This window comes from Labeo rohita, chromosome 1 (genome assembly GCF_022985175.1).
Source record: "Labeo rohita strain BAU-BD-2019 chromosome 1, IGBB_LRoh.1.0, whole genome shotgun sequence".
Lineage (NCBI taxonomy): Eukaryota > Metazoa > Chordata > Actinopteri > Cypriniformes > Cyprinidae > Labeo > Labeo rohita.
The window spans coordinates 19,657,903-19,678,531 of NC_066869.1; the positions used below are offsets into that span (position 1 = coordinate 19,657,903).

Sequence of the window (20,629 nt, forward strand, 5' to 3'; positions counted from 1 at the left end):
CTTTTTACATCTAACCAATACTGTCTATTTTTCCTTTCTTTGGTCCATTCATCACTACCGTAGTTAAAAACTGGTGTGTACTCACGGTGCGGTGTGAAATCCATTTCTCGTGGCAGTACTCCTGCGTGCCGCCCAGTTCCTGAGTGAGCTGTGTGCGGTCGATGTAGCTGTGGAGCTCAGTCACAGAGCTGAGCATGATCACCTACACACAGTACATTATGTAAAGCACTTCACTTATGTCAGCGTATAATACATCACATTACGCTCTTCATTAACCACATACCACAGTGTGGGAGTTTGTGCCTTGTGTGTGTGTGTGTGTGTGTGTGTGTGTGTGTGTACTTACCGGCACCTTCATTTTAAACTCATCCTTGTTTAACTTAAAAAAGATGTCTGAGATTGTCCGCTGGAAGAGTGCTGTGGGTCTCAGTACCAGCACCAGCTGCAGGTTGCCTGGGAAAGAGCCCTACAAAACACACAGTCACACAGAACACTAAGAAAAACATCCAACAGTCATGCCAAATGGCCCCGTTTCAAAATAAAAAAAAAAAAAAAAAAAAAAAAAAAAAAAAAAAAAAAAAAATCAGTCTTTAATGGCTCATTTAGCATGATATAGAGAAAATATAGAGCTCATAATTGAGGAGCAAAACAACATCTAAGTTTCTAACCAGGTTTCTTGAATATTTAAAAAAAAAAAAAAAAATATATATATATATATATATATATATATATATATATATATATATATATATATATATATATATATCATTTTTTTATGACTCATTTAGCATGATATAGTGAGAATATGGAGCTCATACTTGAGGAGAAAAACAACATCTCAGTTTCTAACCAGGTTTCTTGAATATTTATAAATAAAATAAAATAAAATAAAATAAAATAAATCAGTCTTTTATGACTCATTTAGCATGATATAGTGAGAATATGGAGCTCATACTTGAGGAGCAAAACAACATCTCAGTTTCTCACCCTGTTTCTTGCACATTCAAATAAAATAGAATAAAATAAAATAAAATAAAATAAAACAAAAAATAAAAATGAAATAAAATGAAATAAAGTAAGTATGATATAGCTAGAATATAGAGCTCATACTTAGAAGGAAAACAACACCTCAGTTTTATTCAGAGGCCCGAACTGAGCAAAAATAAAGTTCTTTTATAACAGTACAGCAGACTACTAAAATTACTTGTGTAATACTTGCATAATATATAAATATCATCTGTTGCTCTATATCTCCCGATAATATGACTCAGTAAGATGTTTTATGATTGAAGCTCTGCTCTGTTTTTTTATTGTGGGGGAAAACAATGCAACGCAGTACAATGATGTTTGAAAGATTGAGACAAACGTTCCTCAAAAACCTGATTTGTCAAGCTCACAAATACAGATAATAAAATAAACAAAAGTTGCTTCAGTAAAGTGTTCATCTTGAAATATTACTAACAATTTAAAAATTATTCTTACATTTCCTTAATAAAATTTTTTTAGATTTTAGATTTACATTAAAAGGCCTTTTACTTTTTAAAAAATGTATAAGCTATCAATCAGGTGACAGAATGCATGTAGCATATTGCGTACTTGTTTTGCAAACAAGCTTTGATCATGTTGATAATTTAGAGGCCTTAAAAATTGCCTATCAAATATGATGCAGTAGGCCTTATAGGGTTAATACCTAGCTTATGCTAGTGAGCCATTACATTTGACTGGTACAACCTCCCTCCCACTGTCTGCATCCACACACACACCATCTATATCCTGTTGCCATGACAACTCTTCCTTGAGAGACTAGAAAGGCTAACAATGGTCTCACATATGCCTCCCTCCCGGAGCTCATTCTCTCTCTCTCAGTGAATACATGAACACACATGCCCCTCGTGGAGTTCTTATGTTTACAGTCTCTTCATTAAAATGCCTCCCTACTGGGCACCACGTCAAATAAAAAATATGTCTGCAGATCAATACAGGGCTGTGATGTTTGCGTGGACTGTGGCGTGGGTCTCCCGACAGCAGAAGACCCAGCAGACCCTCTGTCTCAGCGTAACTGACAGCGTGTTGGTCAGTAAGCAGTGAAGCAGAAAGGAGAGGCTTTACAATGTGACATCCAAAACTGATTTAAAAACCGTTGATACTGCATTAATATTCATCTATTCATAAAAAATGACACAATTTAGTCATTCACTTAGCTTATTAATATTTGTGAAAGAGGTCTCTTTGCACACCGATGCTGCATTTCTTTGATCAAAAAAACAGTAGGAACAGTAATATTGTGAAATATTGTTACAATTAAAATAACCGTTTTCTTTTTTAATATTTTTTTTAGAGCATCATTACTCCAGTCTTCAGTGTCACATGATCTTTCAGAAATAATCTAAATTCTACTATGCTGATTTGCTGCTCATGAAATGTTTTTAAATTGTGAAATTAGATTTCATTAGTATGTTCCTACTGCATCCAAATGCACCCGACTGCCCAGTCACTCTGACCACAGATTTAAAGTGGCGAGAGATGCACAATCGAGATTTGTCATGAACACTCGAGCCGTCCCAAGAAACAAAATCACGTCCTTACAGTTCTGCAGGAATCTGCCAACATGAGATAATCCTACAGCGGGCTGATCTCACAGTCTGCCACGCTGAAATGCCTCCAGCTCTGGGTTTCGAGGAAAACGTTATTACCCTGCCCCCCTTTTTTTCTTGGACAGTGCTGTTGTTTGTTTTCATTCGCGTTTAACAATTAGGGAGAAAGTGAGATTCAAGGGCTAGCAAGAATAATTAGCGTGGCAGTTGGACATTTGGTTGCAGAGTAGACCTCAACGCAAACAAGATACGATTAATTAACCTCAGACCTGAAATTTAAAGGATTGGTTCGCTTGCAAAATAAAAATTTCCATCTAATTTACTCCATGTCATCCAAGATGTTCATATCTTTCTTTCTTCAGTCGAAAATAAATGATGGTTTTTGAGGAAAGCATTCCAGGATTTTTATCCATATAGTGGACTTTAATGGGGATCAACGGGTTGAAGGTCCAGATTGCAGTTTCAGTGCAGCTTCAAAGGGGTCTACACAATACCAGCTGAGGAATAAGGGTCTTATCTAGCCACTTTCCAAAAAAAAAAATTTTAAAATTAAATAAATATTTATTTACTTTTTAACCACAAATGCTCGTTTTGCACTAGTTCAACTTCGCCCATTACATAGTCACATTGGAAAGGTCACGCGTGCAAAAAAAGTCAAACGGTCTTTTCGTGATGTCACGAACGCGCAAAGTCACAAATGCGTATCTCAGAGCTAGTGCAAGATGAGCATTTGTGGTTAAAAAGAAAAATTGAAAATGACACATTGTTTCACTAGATAAGACCATCGTTCCTCGGCTGGGATCGTGTAGAGCCCTTTGAAGCGGCGTTGAAACTGCAATTTGGACCTTCAACCCGTTGATCCCCATTGAAGTCCACTATATGGAGAAAAATCCTGCAATGTTTTCCTCAGAAACCTTAATTCCTTTTCGACTGAAGAAAGAAAGACATGAACATCTTGGATGACATAGGGGTGAGTAAATTATCGGGAAATTTTTATTCTGGAAATGATCCTTTAACACAACTGGCACATAACCCATCACACGTTTTGATTGGACATTAAAGCATCCGACTTGTTGAGCCAAAACACTCCTCTACTACCTATCGACAAATAAAAACATAATTGCATTGTATTCTTTGTATTCGATGTTCAAAGCAACTGTCAAATCCAAATGAGCAAAAGATTTCCCATTCATAATGCCCATAAAGACACACTCAGTTCCATTAAAAACCTCATGTTTGATTGCTGACAAAGGAGTCCCCTCAAATTGAATCCCGCCTTTATATTACCATGACAATATCCTGTTCTGCTGAAGCAGATTGGCCATGCTTGTCCCCAACAAGCACGCAATAACCGAAGAGTCGCAGGGGTCGGCTCCGCGCACAACAGGAAGTCAGAAAAACACGCCCCATTATTGAGTTCCCCATTAAAGCTCATTCAAGCAGATGTGACCAACACAGCTCCTCTTTTAGGAAGCTTTAGTAAACCGCTGTGTGTCTGTGATTGTATTACAAGATCGCCTTGGGTCTCTCATAAAGACTGCAATTACAAGATAACATACCAGTGGTCTTATTTAGTTAAAAAAATGAATTGAACTCATTGGCATAGACAATGCAGACACACACCCTGTTTTTCCAAATATGATGCAGACATGAAAAACATTTACAAAGGAATTGCTTCTACTCATTAATATGATGGTGCTGATGTTGCAGCGAATGTGGTCACCCTCCCTTCCCCCATTCTCGCTTACTCACTCCTTTATTATGTGTGTGTGTGTGTGTGTGTGTGTGTCTGTGAGTGTGTGTAAGGACTGCAGTGGGTCGTCTGCCCACAGTCAGATTGCAAAGCATTGCTTTTTATGGCTTATAATGATGGTAATATCTACAAAGCAAGGATGCTGATGGCTCATAATGGCACAATAAAATAACAAAATTCATAAATATTATATGATTACATATGATATATAATCAATTATAATTTATAATAATTATATGTAAAAAATACATGTAAAACGCATAATACATGTTTGTATGTAATATTAAATATTTTATATATATATATATATATATATATATATATATATATATATATATATATATATATATATATATATATATATATATATATATATATATATATATATATATATATATATATATATATAAATACACACACACATTTATATGGGTGTGTGTATATACATATATATATGTGTGTGTGGGTCCCAAAAATTATTTGGTTATTCAGCATTTTTGTGTATTTGAACCCTTTCCAACAATGACTGTATGATTTTGAAATCCATCTTTTCACACTGAGGACAACTGAGGGACTCAAATGCAACTATTACAGAAGGTTCAAACACTCACTGATGCTTCAGAAGGAAACACAATGCATTAAGAGCCGGGGGGTAAAAAAAAAATGTTGAATTTGAAGATCAGAGTAAATTTAACTTATTTTGTCTTCTGGGGAACATGTAAGTATCTTCTGTAGCTTCTGAAGGAGAGGCAAAATAAGACAAATGTACACATCTTCATTCTGTTCAAAAATTTACAACCCTGGCTCTTGATGCATTGTTTTTCCTTCTGAAGCATTAGTGAGTATTTGAACCTTCTGTAATAGTTGCATATGAGATCTTCAGTTGTCCTTAGTATGAAAAGATGTGTCTCCAAATCATACATTCACTGTTGGAAAGGGTTCAAATACACAAAAATGCTGAAGAATGAAGAGTTGTGGGACCTGAAGGATTTTTCTGAAGAACAGCGGGCGTTTTAACTGTTCAGGACAAACAAGGTACTCATGAACAACTATCACAAAAAAAAAATGCTATGGATCAGGTAACAACAAGAATCAAGTGTATGTAAACTTTTGAACAGGGTCATTTTTATAAATTCAAATACTATTTTCTCTTGTGGACTATACGTAAACATCTTTTATGTGAAATATCTTATTCAGGTCAGTACTAAATAAAAAATAACATGCATTTTGTATGATTCCTTTTATTTTGTTAAACTAATTACCATTTTGCAGATTCTGCAAGGTGCATGTAAACTGCATAAATTTTACAATTATTTTAAAGTCAAATTTATCCAAAATTACAAATAAACAGCCAAAATATCAAAACTAACATCACTAACATACACACAAACTCGTCACACTCTCCAGAAATGGAACATGGGTATCACAGGATATTAAGAGTGAGAACAAGTGTGAGACGAAGAAAGGAATTACTATGTGCATTTATGGGGGTGTAACACAGTGTTCTCCTGGGAAAGCCATATGCGTGTGTGTGTGTGTTTGTAAGGAGGTGGAGAAACCATGTCTCTAGGGAGCAGCTGCCACGGCACTGATATACCACAGACTAATCAGACACGTGGCGCTTGGAATTCAATTAACACACACACATACACGCACATCTCCAGTCCATACACTCACTGCATTTCCTAATTCAATACACACAATTCAATTACATTTTTGGTTAAATTGGATAGTAAAATTAGGCCCACAGCAGAGAAATACAATGCTAACTCATCAAGGCTCATTATTTACAAAAGAAATAGAAACATTCCAATAAATAGCAAGGGGATTTGAATCCCAGCATCCCTGATGTTCATCTCTGTGACCTTTCACCTTTCATTTTTCACATCAGGACTACTCTCATACCCTGTGTGAACATCACTGTTATGTACAGCTCAGAGTCACGGGTGAAACGCCTCCTCATCAGCATGTTTTACTCTTAATAACTGCGGATGGACTTGAGGAATCCAATGAGGTGCATCCAAGACTGATAGAGTGAATGAGCGCCAAGAGAATAAATCATTTCTTCTAAGAACTATTCACTGAATGGTTCCAAAAGGAACCAAAAACTGTTCTTTTGTGCGTCATCGCTGCCAAAACCTTCTTTTGGAATCTTTATTTTTTTTAGAATGTCAGATTGGAATTAAATGCATTCTGATTGTGATCCATATACATTTTTTCTCAAAAAGTCCGAGAATAGGACACAAAGGCTCTACTCATAGGGTAAAACTGGATGTGGATGCTTTTTTCTCCTTTTACAGCGGATGTCATTGAGCAGACGCTCTCCTGTCTTTCAACACACGAGCCTCTTAACAATGTCCCTTGAGAGAGCACAGAAGGGAGATGGCCATCAACGCTTTCAGGTCAAAGAAAGGAAATGTTTAGCGCCAGTAAAAACAGGACCTGCAGCCCCATAATAAAAGACATTTAAACACAGCTGGTTGGTCTGCAGGCTGAAGCACGAGATGAAATGAGAGGGAGGAGCATATTAAACTCGTGCTCTGTTGACTCGTGTCTTGAATTATTTATGAATCATTGTGGTAAAACTAATAATTAGATGGTTTATGCTTTTCATATACCCCTTAGTAAAACTAAAGCAAATGTACATGTTACAAAAATTAAATAAAATGTGCATAAAATGTGAGTTTTAAGAATTCTATGACATAATGATCATAAGATGCTCATATGGGCTTTGCAAAAAATGAAAAAAATAAACAAATAAATTATGTATGGGAGGAGGATCACTGGTCATCCATTGCAAATATTACAAGGATAGTGCAATATTTCAATTTAGATACATTGGGCAAGATGTTTATCTGTGCCCAATTATCATACATTAGCATGCATTAGCACACATTAAAATTTCCTAAAGTGAATTAGATTGGGGCATACGAAGACTAGTTCCATCAGACTTCTTTGTTCATTGGTGCATGCTGTTGAACGCACAAAATTGCACAAATCTAAATGCAAATCAATTATTAGTACCATTTCTAATGACAAAAACAATAATGAGAGAGTGCAAGAGGAATTTTGTTTCATGTTAAAAGAAATGAAGAAGAAACTGATGAACACACTTGTAATTATGCCATAAATTAAATACATTAAGGACATCATTAACCAATCTAACATGGAGCACAAGCAGACAAAAATCAACATTTCCTCCATGACATATAATTGTCTTATTGTTCTGATATCTGATATTTGTATATGACCTATAAAGACCACAGCACACAAATAGGCTTCATTTAGAATTAGTTGTCAGATGTGTGATTACTAGTACTTTGTATTTTTGTTTTGATTTCTGACACGTGTAGGAAAATGTCCTCTAGCCTTTCCACACCAGCTGCAATGCTGATAACTGTTACCAATCAGCCATATGTGCTGTGACAGAGGATAGAGAAAGAAAAGAGTAGATTACGTGCTTGTGTGTGTCAATGTGTGCGAGCAGAGAGTGAATGAGAAGAAAGGAAAAAGCAGAAGGAGAGAGAAAATACTGTATGCATAGAAAAAATTAAGATGCAGGTAAAAGTTTCCTTAAAAAAAATCATAATACACAATATTTGTTTTAATTGACTTTTGATTTACATTTCAGTTCAAAAGTTTGGGGTTGGTAAGATAAGTTTACCAGTGCTGCATTATTTGTGACCCTGGACCACAAAACCAGTCTTAAGTAGCACGGATATATTTGTAGCAATATCCAAAAATACATTGTATGGGTCATTATTATTTCCTTCATACCAAAAATCATTAGGATATTAAGTAAAGATCATGTTCCATGAAGATATTTTGTAAATTTCCTATCGTAAATCCATCAAAACTTATTTTTTGATTAGTAATAAGCATTGCAAAGAACTTTATTTGGACAAATTTAAAGGCGATTTTCTCTCTTTTTTTTTTTTTGCACCCTCCAAATTTCCAAATATTGTCCTATCCTAACAAACCATACATCAATAGAAAGCTTATTTATTTAGCTTTCAGATGCTGTATGAATGTCAATTTCAAAAAATTAAAAAAAATATGACTGGTTTTGTGGTCCAGGGTCACATTTGATCAAAAACATGTTCATTACAAAGTTAAAACAGTTGCAGCTTAATATTTTTGTGGGAACTCTTGTGTTTTAGCCTGCAAGCAATAAGATGATATGAAGTGCAACTAAACAAAGTTGAAAGTAAAATGAAGAGTAATAAGAGAGAAAGACATGAGGGAAAGGAAGAACGATAATCCTCTTATTTTCAAACCTCTGTCTTTACAGCAAACGCATTATGGTTATGAAACAAAGAAAACTTCACCTCTCTTCTTCGGGTGCAAGATAATCCTGGATTGTGTGATCATTTTTCTAAACTAAAGTAGGTTTGTGGGGTAGTAGAATAAACCTCTTCATCATCAACACATAAACAGCACAGTAAAACAGTTTGAACACCAGAACCATCTACACATCTAACGTCAGTAAACACAAAAATCTGCTAAAAAAAAAAGCACAGTCACCATGTTACAGTGAGCATCTACAGACTATTCAACGACATAATTAAATATTAAGTGCATGCTACTCATTACTATCACTTAGTAACTACAGTAATTACACTATTAAATGGGCACTAATGTTAGAGTGGTCTGAAATACGTGAATAATTCATTTAGTCTTCTAAAGCCACTTTACATTAGACCAGCTGTCATATTTCTGTCACTGTGCAGATAAAACTAATTACATAGGACAATAAACAAATAATAAACAAGTTTCTAGTTAAAGTGGATCGTGTTTATACCAAACAAAACCAAGTTTCATATGAACATAATTTCCTTTAACATTTAAAAGTCTGGCGTCAGTAACACTTTTTAAAAAGAAATTAACACACAAGCGTTTGACATTAAAAAGTATATAAATTGTATTATTTTTATTAAAATAACCGATCGTTAAGCTACATAAGACCCTTCTTCCTTGGCTGGGATCATTTACAACCCCTTTTGGGATCTTTTGAAGCCACATTTAAACTACATTTTGGAAGTTCAAAATCGGGGCACCATATCAGTCCATTATATGGGGAAAATGGCCGAAAATGTTTTCCTTAAAAAACAATTTCTTTACAACTGAAGAAAGAAAGACATGAACATCGTGGACGACAAGAGGGTGAGTAAATTATGTGTAAATTGTTGTTCTGGAAGTGGAGTTCTCCTTTAAGCAGCTCAACTGTTTTCAACATTAATAAAAATAGTAACTGTTTCCTGAGCACCAAATCAGCATATTAGAATGATTTCTGAAGGATCATGTGACACTAAAGACTGGAGTAATATTGCTGAAAATTCAGCTTTGCATCACAGGAATTAATTACATTTTAAAGTATATAAAATTGTTTTATACTACAATAACGTTTAAAAATATCAGTGTATATTTGATCAAATAAATGCAGCTTTAGTGAGCATAAGACACAAAAAAACAAAAACGGGTCATCGGATGCCCATTTTCCACAAGTTGATATGATTCGTTAGGGTCTTAATGAAAAGTCTATAACATACTTTGGTTAAAATTTCTTAGTGGTAGTGTAAAAACCACCCTCCACCCTTTTTACCATGTCAAAATCAGCCCTTTTCAGAGTGAGCCGTTTCGTTGCATTTGCCTTTAAATGCTAATGAGCTCTGCTCACCCCGCCCCCCTCTGTGGGCTGATGAGCCCTTATGTTTACTTTAGCCGAGAAAAATTGCCAACTAACACATTATTAGGAAAGGCAATTTGCAAAAATGCATAAAAACCCTTCATTTCTGCTGTAGGTGAAGCTGCATCACGAATGCTTCGCGTGAACATTTAGACACATTTACGCGAAAGTGACGTTAATCCTTACATCCAACAACAAAACACCTCATTTGCTTAATTAGAAACATTCTTGTCGTCCCCTGCACCGGAGTCGAAACAATGGCAGTTGGAGTGTTTACAGCTCACTCAGGGCAGGTCTAAGGTAAGACGGTTGTGTCAACTATCATGGGAGTGGCCTTGGTATGTGTGATGTCACACAGACAAGATGCTGAGAATGGCTTGATTTTACTTACCAAGATTTAAAAAATACCACTGGATGGATTTTTATCATTACAGGGCAGTTGTGTACACACACTGCCAACATACATTTCTGTTCAAACAACATGTAAAAGTGAGTTTTGCATCACTCAAGTCTCATTGTAATATGAAATGACATCTATCAGTGAAAGAGCCATTACATATCATTTTACGCTCACTTTTAAGTCCCAAGCTTACAATCCTCACAAAACGCTAGCACACACTAAATTTGTGCACATTTTGGGTATCAACTAGTTTTCACTGCTATATTAAACACATTAAAAGTTAATTAGCAATGACAATAATGACACTAACAATTGCTGACACAACAACAAAAGTTCCTTTTATGACTTCTGCCTGTTTGTACTGTTATACAAAGACAACTACACAGTTAAGACCAAAACCAGGACTCCACTCAGTTTCAGTGAATAATGTATCAAAAATTCAATCAAAAAGTAATTTTATCATAGTTACCACATTTCGCACTTGTTTGGTAAAGCAGCAAAGCACAAGTTAGCCATCATCTTGATCACTGATTTGTCTCCAGTAGCATTTTTGAGTACTGACCTAATTAAACAGTGTTAATCTGATTAGCCCAGTGACCTCTCCCCTACTGCCCATCATACACGCTCACAGCGTTGACAAACCCCCTGCTGCCATCACACTTGTTGATAGTCTGAAGAGTTTATCGCAAACATAAAAGCACTGATGATCACTACAGGCCACACTCAAAACAAGCTGATGACAAGAATGGACAAAGATTACAGCTGTTGGTGAAGCTATTGTTCATTAAACAAAACTTCAGCATCATTTGTGCTTTCAGTGCGCTGGGTTTATACTCATGCGGACGTGCTGTGGTGCGCTAGACGTCTCTGTGGTGGATTAAATATTTAGGGTTTCCATGAAAAGAACCAAGGGCCTTGTTTTAGATGCCCTCCGATTTGGAGTAACGCAGAAATTCTGATGAAATCCACACACAGCCAAAGGCACCTGCCTGTCAGCTCCTATTCTTCTTACAGCATGCATGGAAAAAACAACACCTATGCACATGCAAAAGTTTCCTCATTCATACGGACACACAAAGAGGTTTCAGGCTTTCTTAAAGGTAAAGTTCAACAAAAAATGAACACTCTGACATCATTTAATTCCAAAAACTACACCTAGGTTCCAAAAGGGGTTTTTCCACAGCAATGCTATACAAGAACCAGTTTGCGAACAGTTCTAAAAAGAACCTTTTTTTACACTAAAGAATCTTTTGTGGAATTAAAGGTTCCATGGTTGTTAAATGTTCTTCATGGAACCATAGCTACCAAGATTCTTTATTTTAAGAGTGTTTCTTAATTATTTTGTGTTGCACAGAAGAAAGTAAGAAATTGTCAACTGGGAGCCAAACAACATTGGACCCCATTGACTCCCATTGTATAGAAAACCAAACAAAGCATGTCATTTTAAGTTTTTGTGTTCCACACAAACCAAACAGGTTTGAAATAAAAAAAGGACAGTAAACAACATTAATTTCTCATTTTGGAGTAAACAATCCCTTTAAACATAAATGATGATGTTCTCTATTACAGTATACATATTTTAGCACATGCACATCCTATTTTTATTCTCTCTCTCTCTCTCTCACACACACACACACACTCTGAGGGCTCACCGCGATCCGCAGCAGCGTCCCCTTCACTGATGCCCATCTGTCTTGCCGCCGGTCAATGACCAGGATGAAGCCGACCCCCGTCGAGCTGAGACTGAAAATCAGAGAGACACCATCACCATGGCAGCAAGCGCGCACACACACACACACACGCTTTCAAAAATGATAAACATTGAGATACTGAAGATGTCACATACCCTAAAGCCATCACTAAACAGCTCTCTACTAACTAACCAACACACTGCAGTCATCCCTACACATCAGACTGACAAATTAACCAGCACTCTGTATATTGCAAACCATTTATCCACATGTACACGTATGCGTTTGCCCCCAGATGAAGAATGCATAATGTCTCCAAATGCAAATTAAAACATAGACGTACGTTGAAATGCACTAGCCCAGAATGCAATCGTGGCAATGTAGCGCAGAGATGCTGAGCTGGTTGCTACGTCCATCACCATGGAGAGCGGCAGCCCTCCGCACCAGCAGTATCAAGCTGCTTTATGGTGACCGAGGCAGTAGAAAAATCCAATTACACACTTAAAAAACAAACGGCATGAATGTGCAAAATCCACCCCTAACACTGATAATCCAAAATGCCCTTCTGCAGATTTCAGTGTACACAGATGGTTTCCCCTCCGTTTCTTTCTTCCCTTCAGTGCACCTTTGCTTTCAGCCTCTCTGTTTATGGTTCCATTTGAATGAGTGCCACCGTAGGCACAGACCGGGAGAGCAGCTACATTTTTCCTCCCCCTCTACAGCGACCAATTGTGCAGCATCAGGTGCTCCCTCTCCACCAATCACAGTTTAGGAGAGCGTTGATGGACGGCCGGGTTCTTGAATTGCTAATATGGAATGTGGGCGGGAGATAGGTGCTGATTGATAATGAATGCTCCTCCCACTAGAAACTGGCACTGCAGATACTTGTGTATCAAATCTGCCGCCATTACAGTGACACACAGATTGTGTGTCTCTTTTTCTGGCTCCCGCCTTTTCCACCAAATTTCACACTCTCATCCCTTTTCTCTCCTCTCAATCCCACCTCCCTGTCCCCCCTCTCTGCCTCCGGCTGTTTTTCTCAGGAACGTTTGTTCTCCGCTCCTTTCACAGTGGAGGGTAGGAAAAGGAGAGAAGGGAGAGATGCATGGGTCTTATCAGCTGACAAAGCCCTGGTGCAGATCTGCACTGACACAATGACTAATGACCTTGAGTGTCCATCAGTAATAAAAAAAAAATCAAAAATCTGATTACAATCATCACTGTAATTATAACCTTCCATTCAAAGGCTGCTGGGGTATTCTGAAGCCATCGGGTGGTTCACTGCACATGATTTATGGTCAAACTGGCGCTTAGTCCATTAATGTTTTTAATTATTGTTCTGTGTTGTTAGTGCATTGTGTTAGGAGTTCAAAAAAGTAATATTTTCAGTTTTTTATATTTTCAAGTTTATATATATATATATATATATATATATATATGACAATTTTTATGTAATTTCATTTCATACAATAATAATGATAATGGCAACAACAACAACAATAATAATGACAACGACAACAATAGTAATAGTAATAATAATAATAATTATTATAATGACAATGACAATAATAATAATGATGTTGATGATTTTTTTATTTTTAGTATAATAATAATAATAATAATAATAATAATAATAATAATAATAATAAATATGACAATGGAAAAAAATATAATAATAATAATAATTATTATTATTATTATTATTGTTGTTGTTATAATAATAATAATAATAATAATAATAACAACAATAATAATAATAATAATAATAATAATAACGATGATGACAATGACAATAATAATAATAATAATAATTAAATATAATAATGGCAATGACAATAATAATATATTGATAATGACGACAATAATAATAATAAAAATAATAATTATGATGATAATAATGACAATGACAATAATAATAATAAGAAGAAGAAGGAGGAACAAGAAAAATGATCATCATAATGGCAATAATAATAATAATAATAATATTGTTGTTGTTGTTGTTATTTTCATAATGTGTCCAGACAATATCTATTGTTGAAAAAAATTAAACCAGCGTTAATTTTAGGTAGTCAAAATACTTCCATGATGTACACATACTTTTGTGATTTTATTTTGTTTGTAATTTTTATTTTATTATTTTATTTCTTTATTTTTACTTACCATTACAGTGTGAGAATTATAATTAATGTCACAATGCAAAATATTATTTTCATATTTCTTTTTCTTTGTGTATGAGTAGCACACACTCTTGAGGGGTTTTTGACACTTGCCCCTTTATTCCATGAGCTGCTGTATTTTGCTACTGAACACCTTTCATTTACCAACTCAGAACTAAATTAAAACCCCATCAGCCATTTTCAGCATGAAGAAATCCATCTAATTACTCAATCACCCCCTCTCTCTCCGTTTCTCATGGGAATAATGGGGAAACAAGAGGTGGAGAGAGAGAGTGAGTGTGATGAAAAGCAAAGGGCCAGAATCACTCTTTCATTAGAATATTAACAAGCGCTGTTAAATTAAAGAGGATCAGCAAATAGACTAATGCACCAGTGAACTTTCACAGGGATTAACATTAAAAAAAAAAATGTTTTAATGATATACATGCAAAGTGATCCAACATCTCTAGGCTACTCATTGATATTAAGGCATCTTCAGGTCAATAATAATGTACTTGCCTGAGAAAATCATGTATTCAAATTACTCACAAACTAAGAATGCATATGTAAAACAAGGGGCATTAGGATTACCTTGCTAATCATGTACATAATTACACATTCTAATTTAATATGTACAATGAATATTAATGAGGCAGCAGTCACACATACCCAAGCAGGCAGTCATGACTCAAATTTATTGAATTGCAAACAGCATGAATGTGTTGCATTAGGAAAGCATTACAGTGCCCTCTACTGTCCAATTCAAGAACTGACTGGATAAAGATAAATAAAGATGATACCAACATCATCATTTTGACCAATGAACTTTCATGACATTTCCAATCATCCATCAGTACTGGATTTTAAATCATGTTACAGAGGTTGGAATGTATTTATATGTCAGGATGCAATTTTTGGAATTAATAGATTGAAGTACACATGTTTCCAATAAAAGCATCAATGGACTGATGTTATCACACCGGTTTGCATGCATGTCTACAAAAAGCAACATCTAGACTTTTCTAGGTCTGGGGGGAAAACATTTTCAAAAGCCCTGATCAATTTAGGAACCCTGGTTATTTTTTAGTAAGTACTGGTAATGACTGATCTTTCCACCTTCTGTTTTCTCACCTGGGAACGCTGGTCAGGTATGTCAGCACGTTGTGAAACTCCTGTTCCTCCAGCTCACCAAACCCCGGGTACTCTGGGAAAATAATGATGGGGCTGCCATTCTGTCCTCGGCCACCTGGAAATGCAGATTTGGAAGAAAGCAGCTGTTAGCAATTCTGTTTAAGATGCAGCATGAAAACTAATCATCTTTTTATTCCATAATGCCTAGCACATGCAAGCGCTATTATAATATACGAAACCGTGCAGATTCAGAGGGAAACTTTTCTATAACCAGTGACCAAAAAGCAGCATTAACCTCCTGAAATAATCTGAACTAGTATACAGTTAGACTGATCAGGAAATATAATAATCTAGCATCACTTCTGCATTTAAAAAGTCTTTTACCCACAAGGGGGCACTTCTACAGCCTTGTACATTCACTAAAGACTGATTTTAGCTTTTACTAACTGCATAGATGCATCAAAGACATGAGGCAATGTCAAGAGCACAAGGCATGAGCATGGGCATGAGGACAAAACCTTCAAATCTCTTCTTTTTCCTGTCATTGAGCTTTGCCTTGCAAATAGAGATGATGACATTTTAAACCCTGAGAGATAAGCATCATACACATCATTACTGGAGTTATAGATAGTCTGTGTGTGTGAAGGAGAAAGACAGAAAGGGAAAGAGGAAGGACGACATGTTTGGTGCAGTGTGTGCAGTGACAGAGGTCATGTGACCATGTGTGTGTTTGGATGCTACAACACTCTGTGATTAATAGAGCAGGATGGATCCACTGCAGAGCTCACACATATTAACACAACTATGACTGTCACACACCGACACACAGGTGCACACACACACTTGAGGTGAAAAGGACACTGCTGTCGCATTTGTAATCATCAGTAGAGCAAAACCAAAGAGCTCTAGTCCATCTGGGCCAGGTGAGAGAGAGAGAGAAAGAGAGTTATTCCACAACATCATACTATAACATACAATTCAAAAGACAAAGAGTCATCCATCATCTTTAACCAACAGAAACAGCATACAAAAAAGAAGAAACACACACACTTACTGTGCTCTCTCTCTCTTTCTCTCTCTCTCTCTGTCTCTCTCTCACACACACACACACACACAGAGAGAGTCTGAGAACAATCTGAGAACAATATAACAGATTAGAAGACTATAATGGAACAAGAATAGAATATAGTAGAATGGAGTATATTAGAACAAAGAATTTAGAACAAGAGTAAACCTTATAAATGGCTGAATCGAGTAAAATATAGTATATTAGAGTAGATTGGGGTATAAAGGAATAGAAGATGATGCAGAAGAAGGGAGTATATTAGAGTATAATATAGTAGAATGGAGTATAAAAGAGAAGAACATAAAAGAATAGAGTAGAAAGGAGAACAAAAGTATAGAACAGTATAGAACAGTTCTGTAAAGTAGAACTTGGTATATTAGAGTAGAATTGAGCATAAAAGTAGAACGGAGTAGATCTGAGTTACAGAAGGGTAGAACAGAGTAGAATTTAGTAGAATTTAGTAGAATTTATTGAGTATATTAGAATTAAATAGAGAAGAATGGAATATAAAAGAGAAGAACAAAATAACAGTAGACTGGAGTATAAAAGTCTAGAACAGAGTATAAATGGTAGAGCAGAATGGAATTGAATATAGAGTAGAATGGAATATAAAATAACAGAAAATTAGAGTATAATCTAGTATAAAGGGTAGAACAAACAAGTAGTCTAGAATGGAGTACAAAAGTGTAAAACAATATAAAACGGTAGAATAGAGCAGAACTTGGAAGAATTGACTATATTGAAGTTAAATAGAGCAGAATGAAGTATAAATGAAAAACAGAAAATTAGAGAAAAACGGTGTATAAAGGGTAGAATAAAATATAGTAAAATTGAGTATAAGACTAGAATTGAGCATAAAAGCAGAATGGACCAGAACAGAGTTATAGAAGGGTAGAACAGAGTAAAATTTAGTATAACTGAGTATATTAGAATTAAATAGAGAAGAAAACATAGAACAGAGTAATGGGAAACAGTTGAGTAATGGGATAGAATAGAGTAGAATGTTGTAGAATAAAGTACCATCAGAACACAACTACAGACCCAAAAACATCACAATGTCACATACTGGGTGACTTTAGTTTTCGGTGTTTCCATCAGATACACACACACACACACACACACCCCCTGTATGATAATGATAATATCAGATACAGGCCTCTGCAGCCATCTGGGAGGAAAAAAGCAGGACCAGAAAAGAAAAAAAAGATTAAAAGAGTAAAAAGGAAATGAAAACAGGAAATAAACAAATGGAGCGTCTAGCAGTGGAGGTCTGTCATTAAATCTAGGTGGAGGACTGAGGCATGAGACCAGAGGAACGTATGCACTATAGCAACATAAACATACACACAGAAATAAAATCAGTGCATATGGTACATGGACACACACACATACACACGCAACGTATAAGAAATTACTCGCTTGTTCATGTGGCACTAAATAGTGAATGCTCCATAGTGCACTATATGGGGATGAAGTTAACAAAAGGAAAAGCAAATCTGAGGAAAAGTGAGTAAAAAAGTGAGGAACAAATCTTGGAAGCAAAATGTATTTGGACAGTATTTAAAGCTTTCCACATTGCAATAAGTGCAATATATTGTTGGCAGGAGTAGATCAGATATACTTTATAAATGTTGTACAAAAAGTGCACATAATAGAGGGAAATAATTTGTCTACTAAAAAACCCCCTATAGTGCACTACAAAATTGGGAACAGGGAACAGTTTCTAAAGCCACAAGGTCATCAGTTAAAAGGAACCAGAAATGCAATAAACACTGATTCTGACAACCATAGTTACCACACTTTATATACAGTACTGTCATTAACAATGCATTAAAAATTAAAGAGCCTTAAACCCTGAACTACAAGTGCTCCATTATGCACCAGCCAGAGCTCAACGAAACTCTCTTTACTCTCTTTGATCTCTCTCTCACTGACATGGTTTAATTTAAAAGGTTGCAAAAGAAAATAAAAATAAAGTTTATTATAAACCGATCCTTTTTTTTGTCTTTTTATTGAAATATATTTGATTCTTCAACGATGCAATATTCACTCTTCTAGCAGTATTGTTGTAAATGTTTCATGGCGTGTATAATGCATGAGTTCAGAGTCAGGTTTGTAAATATTCAGAGACTCCCTCGTAGATTTAATGCAATAAAGGTATGAGGTTTTTTTTTTTTTTTTTTTTTTACAGAAAATCGGAATCCCAATCTAATCCTCTTATTCACTATAAAACTCTTCTATACGCCTCACACATTCTAACTGTCAATCAAATATTCTAGCAAAGCACATCAGCTCTGAACTTGTTGTCAAGCGCATCGTCATGGCAACACTGAATAATTAAGAGGCTTCCTCCAGTCAGGCGTTATCCTGGGCAACCTGAGCCGAGCACTATCTGGGTTATTTACGGAGACTGGAGAGAGTTTCTGGAGTGTTATTAAGTGACTGTGTGTATATGTGGAATCTGTGCATGTTCTGAATGACACTGTGTTGACACTGTGAAAGAAGACATTTATAAATAATCTCTGTTGCACATTCACTTCTGACTCACACAGCACATGTGAAACAGGACAAATCATACTCATGATGCTGTCAAAACACTATAAATATAGCTCATTAGATCAGTGATTGAGTTATTCACTTCCTGTAGCAGACACACTTGCACTATAAAGAGTGAATAAGAATGTCAACACTGATTTAGTACATGCACAATTTTACACAATTACATTTAATTGTCACAATCACAAATGTCAGTTAATAGTTTAATGCTGACACCAGATTTTTTTTTTTTAATTGGCAAGGTATTATAGGACTGATTGTGAAGGAGACTCACCTGACAGAAAGGCAAACTGTTTCCTGAGGTCTGGGCTGATGTCTGCGGCACACAGAGGACTGCTCTCCTGCTGCATAATCTCATCTGTGTGAGAAACAGAGATTTAGTTAATAAAAATGTCACCATAAACAAGGAAAAAATGGTTGTTTCCCCATGTTAATGTTTGTGGTTATATCACAGACATACACAGAAATGTCACTTTACATTCTTTATCTGTTTGTAGGTTATAGTGAAGATGGAATGGTTCTGATTAGAGTCATCTGGATGAATGGATGTATGTGAGATTGGATGGAAGAGCAGTTGGAATGGATGGTTGGATAGAGATGAGAAGGTGAAAACAGTGTTTTTTTCTCTGTGCATCAAGAGATGATGAATTATTGTAAGCAGCTTTTGAGAGTCTTCAGCCGCTGCGGTGTGTGTATGAGTCACTGCTGTGGTGCGGCACGGCGCACTTCTCTCAGGTTCAGACTGTGTGACTTCAAGAGTTTAGAATGTTTTCATGGTGTAGGTCAGAATCTGAACACATGTTTGTATAAATAAAGGTAAAATCAGCCCACTGTGAACTGAACTGAAGAATCCAAAACAAACCAAGACAACAAGATCCATCCCCACAAACCACTGGCGCAGTGCCTATCAGCAAGGATAAAGTCACTGGACAACAGCCAGAAAAACACCCATACACACTTTCATCCGTCTTTCCTGCTGTTCCTGAGGTGCTTGGGATCTTAAGGAATCTGAATTAGAGCTCTTGAACTCAGCAAGAGCTGAGTATTTAAGTAGGTCACAGATAAACACTCAATACACAGTACTGTAAGTGGGCTTACTGATTTCATCATTAATTTTCTTTTCATTAGTTTTGCTGCAGAGGCTTTATAGAAACTAACTGAACTGTTGGTTTGTACTGTACAAATGTTGGGAAGTGCACTTAAGGCAAATACTGATAAAATCCCTGTGTCTAGGCACCAACAACAGATGACATCCGTGCAAAAGACCATCTGGGTCGTCAACATGTAGGTTAGGATGGCTTTTGCTGCTTTAGCCATTAGCTTTTTTTAGTTTAAGCTTGTGGCTTTTGCCAAAACAAAGCAAAAACAAACTTAAAAAAAAAAAAACACGAATGAAACAAAACCTCCCCCCGAAAACCGAATGAACTTAAAAAAAACAAAAACCAAGTAAAACAAATAAACTAAAGTAAACAAAAACAAATGAAACAAACTAAAAACAAACAAAACAAGAAACAAAACAAAAAGAATGAATAGAACCAATTAAAATAAAAAAATAAAACAATTAAAGCAAAAAACAAGACAAAACCAAATGAACCA

General features: G+C 35.8%; 1 protein-coding gene across 13 annotated transcripts in view; it reads right to left on the minus strand.

Annotated features, from left to right (window-relative positions):
- mcf2la (mcf.2 cell line derived transforming sequence-like a) overlaps positions 1 to 20,629 on the minus strand; it is a 68,531-nt gene that overhangs the window by 20,753 nt on the left and 27,149 nt on the right. For 12 of the 13 annotated variants that reach the window (XM_051110627.1, XM_051110620.1, XM_051110576.1 and 9 more), the window contains exons 2-6: positions 19,308 to 19,391; positions 15,412 to 15,526; positions 12,086 to 12,176; positions 347 to 466; positions 86 to 202 (exon numbers count right to left, since the gene is read on the minus strand). In XM_051110627.1, coding sequence (XP_050966584.1) covers positions 86 to 202; positions 347 to 466; positions 12,086 to 12,176; positions 15,412 to 15,526; positions 19,308 to 19,391 — 527 coding nt within the window. Of the gene's footprint in view, positions 1 to 85; positions 203 to 346; positions 467 to 12,085; positions 12,177 to 12,467; positions 12,800 to 15,411; positions 15,527 to 19,307; positions 19,392 to 20,629 lie in introns of those variants that run through there. The other variant, XM_051110612.1, reaches the window with a different exon arrangement.